The sequence below is a fragment of the Bos javanicus genome, chromosome 19, assembly GCF_032452875.1.
Source record: "Bos javanicus breed banteng chromosome 19, ARS-OSU_banteng_1.0, whole genome shotgun sequence".
Taxonomy (NCBI): domain Eukaryota; kingdom Metazoa; phylum Chordata; class Mammalia; order Artiodactyla; family Bovidae; genus Bos; species Bos javanicus.
Window position 1 is genome coordinate 50,033,191 of NC_083886.1, and position 18,195 is coordinate 50,051,385.

An 18,195-nucleotide genomic window follows, 5' to 3' on the forward strand; every position below is an offset into this window, starting at 1 on the left:
GCTGGTCTCCTGCACTGCAGGCAGAGTCTTTACCAACTGAGCTACAAGGGAAGCCCTACATGGGACATACTTATACTCAAAAATTATTTGTTGTTTATCTGGAATTCAAATGCAACCAGGCATCCTGGTTTTGGGTGGCAGCAGGGTGTGGGGGTGGGGGTGGGGTGGGGGTTGTTACTGTTTTTGCTCAATCTGGTAACAGCCTAGCAAGCAAGCTTCAGTTTCGAAGCCAACACTGAAGTAGCCCCTGATGGATATTAATGACTCAGTGTGCCTGACTCAGACTACCTCTGGCCTCAGTGGAGCCCATGCAGGCCCTGGCCTGCTGACAGAATCTGCGTGGTTCTCTCTGTGGCCTCCTAGGCTTTGACGGAGGAGTCCTCGGGCATGACAGATATTCTGTATGTGTACGGCCTCTCAGAAGATGACATCTCACGGGTCTGTGAAGAGTGAAGATCAGATTTATTTAATACAACACCCCGCAGGGCCCCTGCACTGCGTAGCCGAGGAGGACGAGGAAGGTGGCTGCGGCGGGACATGCTCACTAGTGCAATCCCGCCACGGAAGGGCCACAGCCCCTCGTCCACACTCAGGACACCATCAGAAACACCTGAGGACCTCGGGAGACCATTCCTTTTAGCAAGGAATAAATAACAAAAAATTAGTAAGAAAAATATGCATTTCATTTTTCTATTAAAAAAAAAAATTTGCTGGAGGCAGCCATCTTCCTGTCCTTTGGCCTTCAGCGTGGTAGAGGAAAAGAAAGAAAGGGGATAGAAAACCAGCCTAAGAACATCTGTGCTTTGTCCAACTTCATTTTCTATTTGGTGCATTGCCCAGAAATGAACCTTGTCTTCAAGTTGGCATCTCAAAAGAGTTGCTCCCAAGCAGCTTTGTTCTCCCAGTTGTGGCAGGAGAGGTCATGGAGAGGACAGGGTGCAGCTGTCCAGTCCGTGCTGAGCACTTCCAAGGAACAAGGACTGCCTAGAACCACAGACCCTCAAAGGAGCAAAGGCAAACAGAAAAACTAGCCCGTAAGCTAGGCCACTCTCTAGGGGGAGCTGACTGCAAAACAGAAACCGGCTTCTGTACATGAGGGTACTTGGACAAGTTCTCGATTTCTACACAAGACAAAATATTCAAGTTTCAAAATATCCCAATGGCCAGTTTACCCTGAACCTCTGGCTGCCACTCTCCACTCCCGAGGATGCTCCAACTTGCTGGGAGGCAGGCTGTGTGGGAAACTAACCAGCCCGTCTGTTAGCTCTTTATACCCAACATAAAAGTAGTTAAGATGGATTTAAAAACTGGTGGCGTGGCCTGACGAATTGCTACGTTCGGTGGGAGCAGGGCAGGCCCATAAATAAGCGCACAAGACTCTTGCGATACGGGAATCATCTGTTCTTCTCGGAATGTGGGCATCCTCCCAGGCAGGCGCGTGTGCTCACGGAGTCCTAAGACCCGTCCAGGGAGCCTTCCGTTCTCTGCAGTGATAAGAGACAGGACACGCTATGGTCACACCCTTCAAGACTGAAGACTGGCTTGGTGGAAAGATACACAAAACTGCACCCAGCACTTCTCCAAGACGGCACAGCAGAACCGTCATCCGTGGGCACCCCCCACCCTGTGGGGGCAGCTCCTGCCCAGATTCATTCATCTTTCTCTCCATGTCTGTTCTGTGGGGTCTGCAGCCTCTGTTCCCCACATACACGCCGCACAGCAGACTCTCAACCAATTTCATCAAGCACCCACACAGGAAGACTAAGAAACACCCGGTGTCTTACTCCAACTCTATCTCTAAGTTAACGTTCTCTGGGTCTGTTTTGTTTTTTGTTGTTGTTGTTTGCCTGTTTGTTTGGTTTTGGTCATGCCTCTTGGCTTGCAGGATCTTAGTTCCCTGACCAGGGATTGAACCTGTGACCCCCTGCAGTGAAAGCCCTGAGTCTTAACCACTGGACTGCCAGAGAAGCCCAGAGGTCTGTTTTTAAATTTAAAAAAATGAAAGACCAAACTCAAATGATTAAATTTTTAAAAGAGTTCTAAATTATATGATTCTGCCTTTAAAAAGAATGAAATTCTGATTCATTTCAACATGGATAAACCCTGAAAACAATATGCTAAGTGAAATAAGATAGACACGAAAGGAACAAATATTGTATGATTCCACTTAAATGGGGGTATTCAGAAGAGCCCAGTTCCTAGAGACATGAAGCAGGACGGTTGCCATTCTGGGAGGCAGGAGGAACAGGAAATTAGGGCTCAACAGGTGCAGACTTTGGGTCTGGGATGATGAAAAGTTCTGTGGATTTGGCAGTGGTCACACAACAATGAGATTGGATTTAATGCCACTGAATGAATGGTACGCTGAAAGATGGTAAACTTCATGTGGTGTGTATTTCGCCACAATAAAAGTGAAAAAAAAATTATTTTTAATTCCATGTGCCAGCTTACAGTGTTCTCTGACTGTTCCATGTGGTATTTGTGTTACCTACATGCCGCTCCATGAGGGGACCTCCATCTGACCCAGGCACTGGTTTTCCTGCTGAGAATGCAAGAAACTGCCCCCAAGAGTTTTCTATACTATCAATTACTGACAAACAACACTGCCATGAAATAGAAAGTGGAAGAGGTCCTAACGACCTGCAGAAGGAGTTGAAAGGCTAGAGAGGGGTAGATTTTGATGAGTGGATGGAGCAAAGGGGCAAGAGGGGAGCAGGCTGGGAAATTCCCGAGTAGAGGGCCCCGGGCAACAGTGAGTCTGGAAGAGCAGGCAGCACCTGAGTGCATGACACTGGGCCCTCTGTGAGCACTGAGGGTACCCTACAGTAGGTGGAAGCCAGGGAGGCAGAAGTTGTGGGGACTGGCCTGGGTCTTGGGAACCCCATGATGGGGTTCTGTCTGTCTCCCTGAGGGTTGGCTGAGATGGAGTCCCTGTTTCGTTCTGGTCCTGCCAGGTCTGAGGAACCTCTCGGAAGGATGCAGGTCTGTGGGGCTCCAGCTGGAAGGCCAAGGCTCTGTCTCCTCCTTTGCCAAGAGAGACCCGCACAAGCAGGCCAAGAGAGCTGTGCTGGCCCCTGGGGGCTGGAGGCCCGCCAGCCCTGGCAGCTGCCCTTCCTCCACTTCCTCCGCTTGGCCCGGAGGAGTGACCCTGGTGTCCAGCCTTTCTGCAGGCCCGGGACCAAGTCCTCCACCAGACACCTCCGCTGCCCTTTCCAGGGGAAGTGAGCTCAGGGAGCTGCTGCAGGAACAGCTCCAGGGATGGGAAGGGCAGGGCCACAGTTGTCCAGACTTTGGGGGTTTTGAACTAAAGGCTGACACACTCCCATCCAAGGCTGTGCTTGCCTGGTTTTAAATCAGAGCCCAGCTGTCAGGCACATGAGAACCGCCAAGAAATCAGCCCACTTTTGGCCAGAACATGGTGTGGACAGTCTCAAGGGTCATTTTGCTTCTAACACTCCTGGGATTTCTACTTCCTGCTTCTTGAATGTGCCTCTTCTGTGCACTTCCAATGAAGCAGATCTGTGCTGGGTGTCTGCTTAATCCTTGCAACAACCAAATGAGAGGGTTCTATTTCCTCTAGTTTATAGATGAGGCAACTAAGGTCCCAAGAGGTTAGGAAATCTGCCCAAAGTGACATGTCTAGTAAGGAGCTATCAGGGAAGGGTCAAGTTTTAATGTGGGGCTCTGCTTCCTAAGTCAAAGGTTGGCTTGAGTTGAATCCTGGGTCTTGGGTAAGCAACTGCTATATTCTCCTCATGTGACAGGGGCCTTTTAGGGCCAAGCAAAGTAAATTGCCCATCCATACCCTATGCTGCCAGAGTGTCTGAGGAAAAGAACTTTAAAATAGATATCTAGGTTTTCCATGATAGTTTTCAATCTGCAAGTACTTTGCACAAGTAGTTCTCATCTAAGAAATGTTTCTCATTCTTAAGAAGCTTCTTGCTGCTGTTGTTGTTTCAGTCACTAAGCCATGTCTGATTCTTTTGCAACTCCATGGACTGTATAGTCTGCTAGGCTCCTCTGTCCATGGGATTTCCCCAGCAAGAATACTGGAGTGGGTTGCCATTTCCTTCTCCAGGGGATCTACCCAGCCTGGGGATCAAACCCCTGTCTCCTGCACTGGCAGGCAGATTCTTTACCATTGAGCCATGGGGGAAGCCCTAAGAAACTCCTTAATAGATAGATGTTACTGTTTTTGCTATTGTCATCACCATCTCCATTTTATAGATGGGGAAGCTTAGGCTTGACTAGAGAGCTGGAACCCAGACCCCAGCCTTTTGATCCCCAATCCTGGGCCATTCCCATCGTATTCCAGCTGTCTGCTGGCTCCTGGGAAGGAAGGAGGTGAGCTGTAACTAGGAATTGCCTTTTTTTTTTTTTTTTTTTTTCAGTAAGAAGGCAAATTATTTACAAGATCCTGAGAGCCACGCAGGTTCAGATTCATCCCTTTAAGTACAGGCTGTTCTCTTTCATGTTATCTGTCTGCCTGGGCCACAAACACGATTTATAAACAAGGCAAAAATGGCAGAGGAAAAATGAAGTCAGAATGTGCCATTGAAGCAAGTCAAACAATACTAAATTAGTATTTGGCTAAGCGGCTATCTCATTGTTAAGATATTTCCTCCAATATGTTTTCAGAAGCAATGGCTATTAAACAACTGGGAATGATCGCCAGGTTTGATTTCAGGAAGGAAATCCCCTCCCATTTCCTTCTGGGCATTTCAATTAATTTTCTCCTGACCCTTGCCAGCTGATTATTAGGGAAACTATACCTGTGTCGTTTATAAACAAGATGCTTTCGCGTCAAGATTCCAAATGCCTTTCCCAACGGCTGGGAATCCCTGTGCTCCCGCCAGAAGACTTAATTATTTTGGGGGGCAGGACCAGCCACGGGTGAGCTCTCAGGAGCAGACTCCTGGGCCTGCTTCTGGGCAAACGGAAAGTTCTGTCTGTCCTAGAGCTCGGAGCCTCTGTCCAGAGAGACCGTTTGGATTGAAGACAAAGTAAATAAGTCGGTCTCGAGGTCCAGCAGACCTGCCTTGGGTGAGCACACCATGATTAGTGCATCAGCAGAATCTCTCTTTATTTGGGTCCCACAAGGTCCATGGAGCAAAGTTCTCACTTTCCACACTCTCAAAGCTGTGATGGCCGGGACAGTGACATCACTCTTGGAGGGAGTCTTGCGGTGTGGACTGGCTGCAGAGCTTGGAGATGTAGGTTTTCCAGCCCTGGCTCTGCAGTTAACAAGCTGGGTCATCCTGGGCAAGCTATTCTGCTCTAAATTGACCTCCCCCCACACCCCCAGTGTCCTTCAAATGCGATCGTCCCTGATTTCAGATATCTGAGGGGGCTTAGGCTAGAAAAAGACATTCATTTCATTCCTCTTTTCCTTAAATTGATAGCCTTCCTCCATCACAAGAATGTCAGCAGCTTCCTGTCTGTCAAAGACATAATAAGTTCTCTGTTTTACAAGAATTCAGACTCGGGCAAAACAAAGGAAGCTGGGGGCCCATTGGAAGGGGCTACCAGCAATCTTGCTGAAAGTTCTTCCCAGACCTTAAAGAAGCAATCTGAGAGGCAAACACCTTATTCCTTAAGATGCTAGCTGCCCAGTTAACTTCTATGCTCCTGGGCAGCTCATAAAGAGGTGGAGAGTAGAAGATAAGGGGAGATGGGTCTTTGCAAAACTTGAACTTGGACCTCTGAGCCATTTTTTTTTTTTAACTACACCATGCAGAATCTTAGGTTTCCAACCAAAGATTGAACCCATGCCCCCGCAGCATTGGGAGTGTGGATTCCCAACCACTGGACCCCTAGGGAAGTCCCCTTCTGCACTTCTTTTAAGCATTCCTATCTGCCAAGTGGCAGCTTCCTAAATTTTCCACTAGCTACAGAATGAAACCTCATGATGAGGTACTTGAGTCTTTTCTAAGCAAGCGCTACCTCACCTTTCCCCCCATCACTCCTCACGTGCACCCTCGTCTGCTCCCATCCTGCTGCCAGAGCTTCCGCCATCTCCCCAGCCCTCAGACCTCAGCCCCTGAAGATCTTTCTACCTGGACGTGGCTGTTATGGGCTCGTTCCTCATGGCCTATCCGCATGACCCTTTCCTTGGGGAAGAAGCTGCTAACCAGGCAGCATGAAGCGCCTCGCTTCTGTTTCTGTGGTCTCTGGAGCAGCAAATTTCTCACCTGAGATAATCTCCCTGATTTCCTCACTGGGTCAAAGACCTTCCATGTCCCCCACAGCAGAGGGTCTGGTATGTGAGGGTAACTACACCCCCCGAATCTGCACTGCCCATCCCACCCCTGTCACCCCCCAAGGACCTGGACTCAGAGGGAATATGGACTCTGCTCATCTAGAACTGAGCACCCTAGATTTCCAACCCTGCAGGCCCTTTCCGGGCTTTCGTGTCCTAAGTGGGCTGCGAAGGAATGACGGAAACGGTGGGAGAGAATTTCAAAACCACAGCAGGCCTAGAAAATCCGACAGCCTGAGCACCAGGCTGGTCAGAAGAGCCCAGGGTTCTGGGGTAAAACAGACAAGGCTAGTCCAGGGGTGTCCTTGCTGGGGCTGCAGAAAATGGAGTAAGCCTGGAAATATTTCACTGTTGAATGGACTATTTTTTTAAAAAAATAATGCATATGAAACATGTACTTACAGAATATCTGTTTTCCACGAAATCTGCAAAACAAAGGATAAGGCAAAGGTGAGCAGGATGAAGAGCACAAGGAGAGTTAGGCTCCCCATGCCAATGTCTCAGAGGCTGGGCAGGCCAAGGAAAGAGACAGCGGGGAGGTGCGAGCTGGCCGTGCAGGAGACCCCAGCCCTCATGCCTCCTGGGTGCCCAGGTTTATGGCTCCTCTGCCCAGGACCCTGTGGCTCCATGTGACAAGCATATAAAGTTCCTGGCAGCCCATTTGACATTTTAAACAGTTGTTTTTTGTTGTTTTTTTTTTTAACTTAATAGCACATACTATTTTAGAGGGGAAAAAAGAAACCTGAAAATTATGGAAAAGTAGGAAGCAGGTAAAAATTCTCTCTGGTTCCAAGGTTGACTGAAATGTCTTCCAGTCATTTTCCCATAAGAGTAGAGTTTTTTGTGTTTTTTTGGGGGGTGGAGGGTGGGGTGGGGGAAGTTATAATTATCTAGTCTATGCCATTTTAGAGCCTCTCTTTTACACATGGTGTGATTTTAGAAACATAATTGTTAGCAGCTATTTAGTCATTATTCCACGAGTATGCAGTTGTTTATTAAACCAGTTCCTTACTTTTAAAAATTTAGGCTCTTTCCCAGTTTTTGCTATTTTATATGATGCCGCCAGTATCCTCTCTGGGAATAAAGCTATTTGCATGGTTCATACTAGTTTGACTATTCCCAGGAGTGGGATCCATGGAGCAGAAAGCATAAACAAGGCCAACGCCCATGGCATATAGAGTTCAACTGCTGTCTGAAGGGCAGGGCGCCACATCCCCTGGCCCTGGAAGGCAGCATCAGCCCAACTGTGTGGAGATCACACAGTCTTCTTGCTGGGGGGCATGCCGAGACTTGTCCAGAAGGTGAGAAGGAGGGTGAGAAAGGCCCAGGGGAACAGGAGACCTTCCACCAAAGGTGAGTGACCACCTGCATTACTTAGAGGTGGTTTTTACTACAAGAGGTGAGAGAGGGCTGTGATTAGCCCTTGAACAGGACCAGACTCCACGAACAGCAGAGTTTCTGAATGGGGGGGTGGCCTACCTGCTATGGCTGATATCCCAAATAGCCCACTATGGCCCTAGCTCTGAAGACATGGAATCCTGGGGAAGGCCCAAGGGAAATGAGAGTTTTGGGGGTGGTTGCTATTCTTGAAGGTGGTGGAGGGCCATACCCTCCTCCTTACCCCCAAATCCTCGTTCTTCCTTGAGAGGCAATCCTAGGGACCTTGGTTTCTACCCGGTCCCCTCCACCGCCCCCCAAGTTCAAGCCCCTTCTGAATCTTGGCTGTCCCGGGGCCCGACTGTCACAACAGGAGTCACAACCTTCTGTTTCTTTCTTGAATTTAAAAATATCCTGTTTCCACCAGTCCACTTCCCCCTCAAACCCTGTCTTATCACAGCTCCATTGTGCGTCTCTTCTAGAGGGAACAGGGCCAGGAGTTCCTAAGGGGCCCCCTTCTGTCCTGGCTAGGCCAGAGGCAGGCGTCAAGGGCCAAATGGATGAGTCAGCCCGACCAACAAGTCAAGCCATTGTGTGAACTTCCACACATTGAGTGAGGCCGTGGGCAGCACCCGCCCCCCAGCCAAACCTGACCTGGAGGACCCAAAGGACCCCATGCTTCCCGCTCCTTCAGAGCCCCAGGGCTTCTGGAATCAGACCCACGAGAGCGAGAGCCTCATTTCCTAATGCAATATAGACTCGGAATACCAACATTTGAATGTAATACATTTGATAACGTATTATAATAACACATTCATAATGTATTATTCTAATATCTTCCCCCCTGGTGGCTCAGAGGTTAAAGTGTCTGCCTGCAATACTGGAGACCCGGGTTCGATCCCCGGGTTGGGAAGATCCCCTGGAGAAGGAAATGGCAACCCACTCCAGGATTCTTGCCTGGAGAATCCCATGGACAGAGAAGCCTGGTGGGCTACAGTCCATGGGGTCACAAAGAGTCGGACACAACTGAGCAACTTCACTTACTTACTTACTTATAATAACACTGATTATACTGATAATACTGATGGAGCACCAAGCTACACACACTTGTTGTTGGTACTAGAATCTTGTGGGTAGTGTCCCTTTTTTTTTTTTTAATGGAGTAAGTTTTATCTCCTTGAAGTAGCAGAGGCCACCCTGGGGGCAGGCTAGCAGTGCCCATGGGCCTAGTTTGCTCTGGGCCTCTCAAGATGGGTGTGGAGAGGGGGCACAGGCCCTCAAGTGCTCTTTCCTCCCTCCCAGAGAGGGCATGGCACAGGGCCCTCCTCTGATCATGACTCTCCATGATCAGCCCCTCCCTGGTCTACTGGAGTTCTCCCTTAAGAAGAAGCCTGGAAGTCTGAATTCCAGGCAAAGAGAAAGTAGAAGAGGGAGGCTGAGTGAAGGAGGTGGGCCCTGCGAGGCCCAGAAGACAGAGGTTAGTGTCTGGAGCAGGACTTGGCATCTCTCCCTAGAACCACAAGTCATCAGGTGGGAGGTGCCCAGGACACCTCCAAGGAGGGACACACGACTTCTAGGGAGGAAAACCAGCTCCTGTCTTGGGGGAGTCACAGGAAATTAATTCCTTTAAACCAGAATTTCTTAATGCTGGCACTACTGATATCCTGGGCTGGATAATTCTTTGTCAAGAGGCTTGTCCTGTGTGTTATAAGATGTTTACCAGTATCCCTGGCCACCGCCCATTAGATGCAGGAGCAACCCCTTTCCCCACCCCTTGCCAAATTATGATAACCAAAAATGTCTCCAGACACTGCCAAAGGTCTATTGCGTTGAGAACCACTGCCCTAAACTGCAAATCTTATCCTAGACCTGAGTGCTCTCAGAGGGAAGAACTGACTGTGTTGTTAATTAATTATGAGAAACCACTTATGCTCTGATCTTTAAAACTGGAGTAAATATATGTTAAAAAGTTATGTTTTGGATGAACTGCAAACCATTTTATAAAGTACTTTCAGGATACGCTGGAGCCCTTTGAAACCATCAAGTGCTGAATCAGACTGAAGGTACAAACTTCCTGGGCTAGCCAGGAATTCCAGTTCACACAAGGCTCAACCAGGCTGAGTGCAGCTGATGACTAAGCCATGGCAATGCACTCCAATATTCTTGTCTGGAGAATCCCATGGACAGAGGAGCCTGGTGGGCTACGGGCCATGGGGTCACACAACTGGAGGGACTTAGCATGCATTGCTGACAAATCCTAATCTCGGGCAAAATAAGTGGAAAGGAAATAACTTGAAAGACCTAAAGTGCTAAGCTTGCAGATCTAAATTATGAGGCAATTGTCAGCATTTTCTCCACTCCTGAGAAAGCTGAAGTTTCCTGAGAGGCAAGATCTCCTTCTCCACCCATTAATTCCGGCTGTGTCTTCGGGGCTAGTTCTCTTTTTCTCCTGAGGCTGACTTCAGCTTGGTCTCTTTCTGATAAAGTCTTCTTAGTTCTGAGAAACCCTCTCCTTCCCTCCCTAATAGGCAGGGAACATGTAGCAAAGAATGGTCTAATGGCTGAAAGTGAAGCAGCTCAAAGGTGGAGAGATTTCCTTGCCTAGGACGAAGAGTTAATTGCTGGGACAGGAAGACATGTGTGTCAGCAAGTTGGCCAAAAAGTTCTTTCGGGTTAGTCTAGCCGCTGGTGTGGCAAACCCAGACAAACTTTTTGGCCAACCCAATAGAGGAGCACAGGGAACTCTGCTCAATATTATGTAACAACCTAAGTGGGAAACGAATTTGCAAAAGAATAGATACATGTATATGTGTAAAAAAAAAAAAAACCAAAGTAACTCCAATGGGAAAATAAGCTTTAATACAAATTTTTCTAGTTACGCTACTATAATTAGTACTCTGTGGTTCAGTTTGCCAAGTGGTTGGTGTCTGACTCTTTGCACCCTCATGGACTGCAGCATGCCAGGCTTCCCTGTCCTTCACTATCTCCTAAAAATGATTATTTCAGGTGTTGGAAGAGTTAAGAGTAAGAAGAAACACAGCGCCATTTGTGCTTGAGCCACTGTTAACAACATATTAATAATTAATTTGAATTTTTCAATACATTTTCAACTATCAGAAAAACAACAGAATAGCAGATGTGTAAGACTGTGGTCAAGACTCAGTGGGAGGTAATGAGTTGGAAGAGTTGCCTCCTTTCTCCTTGTTTTATAGAACTCACCTGCCCACCACAGCCCTTATCCACTCAACGGCCATGTGCATTCCTGAGACACACCGAGATGTTCACCTTGCAGCAACTCCGCTGAGGCCAAGGGCATTTTATTGAGAATTAATGAGGAAACTGGGCTTCCCTGGTGGCTCAGTGGTAAAGAATCCGCCTGCCAACGCAGGAGACTCAGGTTCGATCCCTGGGTTGGGAAGATCCCCTGGAAAAGGAAATGGCAACCCACTCCAGTATTCTTGCCTAGGAAATCCCATGGACAGTCCATGGGGCTGCAAAGAGTTGAACAGGACTTAGCAACTCAACAACAAGGAAACTAATTGGTGACAAGAACTGGGGATGGGGCAAAGTCCTACAACCTGATGAAGGTGGAGCTGAGATCAAACCCCAGGGCTCCTACTGAACATGTTTTCCATCGGGCTGCAGTACAGAGAAGCATCCAGGCTGGCCTCGGACCAACACAAAAGCAGCAGCAACACAGTGCAATGGGTCCTGAGACCCAGGACTTAATTCAGATTTGAAGGGCAAACTTGGAGTCAAGGATGGGTAAAGGATTAGGGTGGACTCCAAGGGACCCCGGGGTGACTCTTAGAAGTGACTGAGTCCCCACCCCTCATCAACAAGTTCCAGGGCGTGGGTCGGGAGTGACCAAGGCATAGACAAATGACCATCACTTCCAAACACAGGACACTGAGGCTCTGAATGTTATGATCGTAAGGCCACTTAAGATCATTCATTCAATCCCCTGATTTGACAGATTAAAACAATTGAACATGGTCAAATTCACAGAGACAGAAAGCAGAATGGTCATTGCCAGGGGTTGGGGGCAGGGTCTGGGAAGTTATCGTTTAGTGGGTAAGGAGTATCAGGAAAGATGAAAAAGTCCTAGAGATGGATCGTGGTGATGGTTGTGTAACAATGTGATTGTACTCAGTGTTACTGAAACGCACACTTAAAAATGGTTACAATGGCAAGTGCTATGTATTTTTACAGTTAAAAAACAAAAAACAAAAAACTGAGCTTCGAGCCTAAAGCCAAGATCTCAAAGACCTGGTGCCTCCCACAGCCCATCAGCTCCCCAGACACTCCTCAGCCTGCAGCCTCCAACACCCTCTCCAGGGCCCTGGTCCTACCCAGAGCCCCACCCTAGAGCTGCTCCTTGGGGCCAGGCCTGCCTGATGCCCTTTGGCTTATCTAGACAAGCAGTTTTCCTTTGTATCACTCAGGGGGAAAAGGGAGTCTAAGTGCCAGAACTATGTCCTGTGAGCCATTTCCCAAAATAGCCAGCCCTGAAGTGATGCGTGTTGGAAGAGGATGGGAAACTGAGAAGCTAAGGTGGGGAAGAATGAAACACTAAGAAGGAAAGGTCAGACAAGACCCCGCCCTGTACTCGGCTTACTCACTGAGACCTACTTCCACTGGGGCCTTTTATTTTTATTGTGGGTCACACCCTCCCCTTAAAGTATACACACACACACACACACACACACACACACACGTTTCTGGGTTATCTCTACTAGCCAGTCCAGAACAATCACTCCAGGATTGCTGGGGAGTAAGAAAGACTCTACCCCTTTGAATGAGAACCAGAGCAGAACTCAGAACATCTAGAAAATGGTTCTAAAAGCATATCCCCGGCCTGACAGCAGCCGCACATGGGAATTTGTTAGAAATGCAAGTTCTCAGCCCACTCCCAACCTACTGAATTAAGGGTGGTGCCAAACTACCTGTATTTTAACCCGCCTGCAGAAGCCCTCATCAAGATTCGAGCCCATGCCCCTCATTCCACAGAGAAGGTGACCGAGGTCCCGAGAGGCTCCCTGACTCACCTGGGGTCACCCAGACCACACCATGCTATTACTCTTACTTTGTAAAGAGCAACAGATTTGAATGCTCTAATCAGGCTGATGACAGTGGAAACCAGTTGGTTTGGCAACACAGAGAGGGAACATGAAGCTTATGAAGGGCATCGCGCTGCAGCCAGGCTCCCTGCACCCCATCCCTGCTCTGCCACGGACCAGAGTAAGCTATGTCACCTCTGGGCCCATCTCCCCATCTGTAGGGCAGGAATAATAACGGAGCCCCCATCAACCCTGTGATGGGTTTGAGCGGCTGATAAAGGAAAAGAAAGAAAGAAAAGGGAAGAGGAATCAACCAAGGCTCCCAGCCTCCTCCTTTGGGCAGCAGACAAGTGGGAAATGTTCAAAAAGAGGAACTCCCTTGGCTTCCAAGATGCTGGCTTTTGCAGCAACGATGTGGTTTTGGCTACAAGGCCCAGGGCTTCCTCTACCCATCTGACAGGAGCTGGCTGCCAGGTTAGAGACCAGACTGTAGAGAGACCCAAGCCCCAGTTGACCCCTGATGGCCCAGAGGGTGCCGCAGGAGTGCCCCGGCCTGGGAGCCCGGAGCTGGCTCTCGTCTTGCGCTGGGCCAGGCACTGAACTCTATGGCTCGAGTTTTCCTTATGCATTTTTTAGCTAAAATGGATTGACTGCTCACCCTGGTAAGAATGGGCTTCCCTTGGTGGCTCAGACGGTAAAGAGTATATCTTTAATGTGGGAGACCCGGGTTCGATCCCTGGAGTGGGAAGATCCCCTGGAGAAGGGAATAACTACCCACTCCAGTATTCTTGCCTGGAGAATTCCATGGACAGAGGAGCCTGGCGGGCTACAGGCCATGGGGTCGCAAAGAGTTGGACTGCTGTCTCATCCCCTTCTCTTATTTAGTCTCTTCTCTGTTTAATAGTTGAAGAAACTGAGTCTCAGAGAGGTGAGGCATCTTGGTCAGAGTTGCACAGCTGGTGATGCGGCAGTACCAGGGCAGGGGCTCAAATGTCTGCCAGCAAAACAGGGCCCTGCGCCACCTCAAATCTCTACTGGGTTGGGTTCTATGGTCTAGCTTATGGTCTGCTTCGGCTAGAGGGGAGCAGACGGGTTCCAACAGCTGGGGACTGAAAACTCAGGCATCTAGAACCACCCTGGGGACCCTGAAAAAACGCACTAGAACAGTTGCCCTAAAGCAGAGTAGAAAATCAGAGTGTGTCACCCTAAAATAAGCCACTTTGGCATAAGGGTCATTTTGAGCTGGAGGCAAATAAGAATCAACGGAGGCAAGCTTTCCAGGAGCTTCCCTCATTCTTTTTCTTGTTAATTATCTGTCTTTTGTCAGGCTAATCTGCAGGGTCCCTAGACACTAGCTCTTGGGAATCCACACAGGGTGTGACCTTCACCAGCAGCCTGGGGCCTCCCTGGGTGGCCTCAGGTGACCCGAGAGCCCAGGCCTCCTGTAGCCTGGGGTTCCTGCAGTCTCCACCCTTCACCAGCTGCCCTTCCTCAAAACCAAAGGAACTCATTTGGTGATCAGGAGTGTGGAATCCAGCTCTGGGGTGGGCCAGTTTTCAGTGAAAGTGAAAGTCGCTCAGCCATGTCCAGCTCTTTGTGACTCCATGGACTGTATAGTCCATGGAATTCTCCAGGCCAGAATACTGGAGTGAGTAGCCTTTCCCTTCTCCAGGGGATCTTCCAAACCCAGGGATTGAACCCAGGTCTCCCACATTGCAGGTGGATTCTTTACCAGCTGAGCCACAAGGGAAGCCCAAGAATACTGGAGTGGGTAGCCTATCCCTTCTCTAGTGGATCTTCCCGACCCAGGAATCGAATCGGGGTCTCCTGCATTGCAGGCAGATTCTTTACCAACTGAGCTATCAGGGAACTAGCACTAACCTCGGGAAACTGTTTTAAGCTAAGTCTCGTATCCTCATCTGAAAAATGGGATTTATTGTGGAGGACTGAAAGAGGTAATGTCATATAGACCACTTAGCACCAACAGTAAGTGCTTAATAAATGTTGAGTTTTTGCATAACCAAAGCAACTGAAAGCAAACCTTCTCAGGGACCATGAGGAAAGCAAAGGGCATTTTTATACAAGTACCCGACAGGACCAACCTTGAGCCCTCTCTGAATTTCAGCTTTCTGTTACACTGGAAGAACGGAGGGAGGCTGTTTCTGAATTTGTGTTTTGCTAGCTCTGAATAATACTAAGAATGCAAAATGAGATACTGAAGCTAAAAATCCTCCAGGAAATGGTTTTCAAAAATTATTCGGTCAGTGTCAGGTTCCCCACGGGGCTGAGTTTCTGATCTAATCATGAAAATACCACCTTTTAAAAGATTGATTAAGGGGCGATTCCTAGTTGAGATAACAAGCAGGCTCTTGAGGTAAGACAGTGCTTTCCAAATACTGGCAGCATCAGAAACACGTGGGACCTTGTTGGGAGTACAGATTCTGATTCTGTGGGTCTGGGTTGGGCCTGAGACCACCGTTTACCTGTCGTGGACCACCCTTGGTGTAGCCAGGCTTTACTGAAGTTTCCTAGCCTATTTGAATAATTCCTTTTCCAAGAATCCACTTAAATAGAGGCCTATTGTACCGAGAAAGATATCTGCATAGTGACTGTTTTCCCTCGGAATGTTTGTGCTTTTTGGGTTGTGACTTATTTTCAGTGTAATATATCACATAAGGAAGGTGGCCAGTAATATTGTAATAACTCTGTTTGGGAGCAGATGGTTACTAGGTGGTGATCATTTAATAATAAAATGCCAAACCTTTATATAGTAAATCTGAATGTAACATAATACTGTCCATCAGCTAGATTGCAATGAAGAAATAAAAATAAATAAAAGGGGTTCTTGGTAGATTTCATTTCATGATAATGAAATAGAAAAATTACACCAAAAAACGAGATTGTTGGGAGTGATTCTAGTTTGCTCTACACCTGAAACCAACACATTATAAATCAACCATACTTGAATAAAAATTTTTAAAAATAGATAACTAATAAGAAACAGAAGGAGAAGGGGGTGACAGAGGATGAGATGGTTGGATGGCATCACCAACTCAGTGGACGTGAGTTTGAGCAAACTCTGGGAGATAGTGAAGGACAGGGAAGCCTGGTGTGCCACAGTCCATGGGGTTGCAAAGAGATGGACAAAACTGAGCAACTGAGGAACAATAAGAACCTGCTGTACAGCACAGGGAACTCTATTCTAGACTCTGTAATAGCCTGTATAGGAAAAGCATCTGAAACGAGTGGATGTATGTATGTGTATCACTGATTCGCTTTGCTGTATGCCTGAAGCTAACGCAACATTGTATACCAACTCTACTCCAATAAAAATTTTTTTTAATTAAATACATAAAAGTGGTTCTTTGTGGATTTTATTTCATGAGAATGAACTAGAATCATTACATAAAAATGAGATTGTTAGGCACGGCCGAAGTTCCTTGTCTGCCCAGCCCTGGGGAAAGCTCTCTGAGAGGAAGCAGTGAAGGCAAGGAGTGAGGCGGGGTCTGGGCAGAAATCACAGGAAGAGGAAGTGAATCCCTACCCGTCTCCCTCGCCCAGACTCAGCGTGCTCATCGAAAGGATGTAGCTAATATCCTCCAAGCAGAGGTCTGACTTTGCCTGAGGCCTTCAGGAGCCTGGCGCACCAGGGCCTGTGTGAGGAGCGGGCGAGGCCCCTGAGAAGAGGCGGGTAGGACTGCGCTGCCTCTGTCTGGGTCAGGAGTGCCCGGACGGCTGCTGGGCACCTCGTGAGCACACAGTGGCTCCAGGACACGCTCCAGTCCGCCCGGCCCTTAGCTGGGCGTGAACGAGTGAGGCTCTGTCTGCCTGGCAAGCAGCCCGCCCTCAGTAAGTGTGCAGCGACTACGTAAATAATACACACGGCCACTTTCTCAGGGTGGAGGGGAGAGACTGTCGACAACTCCAGTCCAACGCTGCACTGTCTTTGGTCGCCTTTGTACCTTCTTTCCCCGGTCCACACCCGAGATCCCATGGATGAAATTATAGGAAGTGCCCTCCCCCCGACCCAGGCTGGGAGTGTGGGGGACTCTCACTCACCAGGATCAGCTTTCCGGATTTCACTGTATACCGTCTCCGTGCCCTTTGTTCCCAGACCTGGAAAGGGGCCAGGCACAGGTCAGCAGACAGATCAGCCACTGCTGAAGCAGGAGAATGTTGGGGTGCCCCAAGCAAGGTGGTGCCCCACGGTCCACCCCATGGCCCGCCCCAGGAGTGCTGTCTGCAGCAGCCCCTGGCGTCCTTGTCACCACTGAGCCTGGGCCACTTCCTGGAAGATCTAGGTCTCTCACCCTGGAAGTATGAGACCGACAGGCCACTGTGGGACCCTGGACCCTGGGGGTGTGGGTAGAGGCGCCCCCCCATGCAGACCTGGAGTCTTCAGCTCTGCGGCCCCCTACCTCCTTCTCAGCCACTGTGACCCTGTGTCCAGTTGCTCTGCCAGCCCTGTCCCAAGAGGCTGGGACAGGGTCTTCCAGTCACCCTTGGGAAAGTCTGGGTTAGAGCCTGGGCATCACTGAGACTCTAAGGATCTGCGGAGACCCGCTCACAACACTAGACAGCTGCGCTGGTTGATTTCAAATGCCGAAAATCTTGGCCTCAATGCAGATTCTGATTGAGACGGTCCAGGGTGGGCCCTGGCACTGGTCTTTTAAGAGCTTCCTGTGCGTGCTCAGTTGCTTCAGTCGTGTCTGACTCTGCACCCCATGGACTGTAGCCTACCAGGCTCCTCTGTCCACTGGATTCTCCAGACAAGAATACTGGAGTGGGTTGCCATGCCCTCCTCCAGGGAAGAGCTTCCTAGGGGGTTCTAAGATGCAGACAGTGTTGAGATCCTCTGGTCTGGACTCTTCCGGAACAGCAGACAAGATAACCAACTTAAGGTGTAGGTCACACCCAGAGGAGACTCAAGGGTTTGGGAGACAAAGAACGCCCACTACGGCCATCTGTTTAAATTGACGTCCATGCACAGGTTGTGTATATACTCCTGTGCACACACTCACAGTGTATCTACATGCATTGCACACACACTCACACCCTCAGGATGGAACCTGCCACTTCCCTCTCATTTGCACCAGAGACCAGGAGGCCTTATTGTAGAAAGACGCCTGGTGCTCTGTGGCCAGGATTCCCCCTCTACAGATCAGGAAACGGACCCCCAGACTGGGTGACGCTTCCTACCACCATGGGCAGTGCCACCTGGACGTCGCCTTCCTCAGTGGCAGATGGCCAGGGCACATACATTGATTCTAACTACACCAAGACACCCTCAACTCAGCAGACTCCCCTCTCCCATGCCCTGACCCTGCCTGCACTCCTCCACTGACTGCAAGGACCTTTTGTTTTGACCCATTCCTCCTCGTCCTCCGAGCCCCAGGACAGGCTTTGCTCCTACACTTGGGTGCACACACCCTCACATACCTATATCCTCCCTTACATACGCCCCTCTTTCCTGGGCCCTGGGCAGTTTCATGGGCTCCC

General features: G+C 49.1%; 1 protein-coding gene across 8 annotated transcripts in view; it reads right to left on the bottom strand.

Annotated features, from left to right (window-relative positions):
- Positions 1-441: 441 nt before the first annotated feature.
- The window catches only part of PECAM1 (platelet and endothelial cell adhesion molecule 1), a 94,195-nt gene continuing 76,441 nt past the window's right edge, over positions 442-18,195 (bottom strand). For 3 of the 8 annotated variants that reach the window (XM_061392404.1, XM_061392403.1, XM_061392396.1), the window contains 3 exons: positions 16,756-16,812; positions 6,662-6,684; positions 5,059-5,234 (listed from right to left, as the gene is read on the bottom strand). In XM_061392404.1, the coding sequence (XP_061248388.1) occupies positions 5,163-5,234; positions 6,662-6,684; positions 16,756-16,812 (152 nt within the window). In that variant the 3' untranslated portion in view covers positions 5,059-5,162. The other 5 variants (XM_061392397.1, XM_061392398.1, XM_061392400.1 and 2 more) reach the window with 5 other exon arrangements.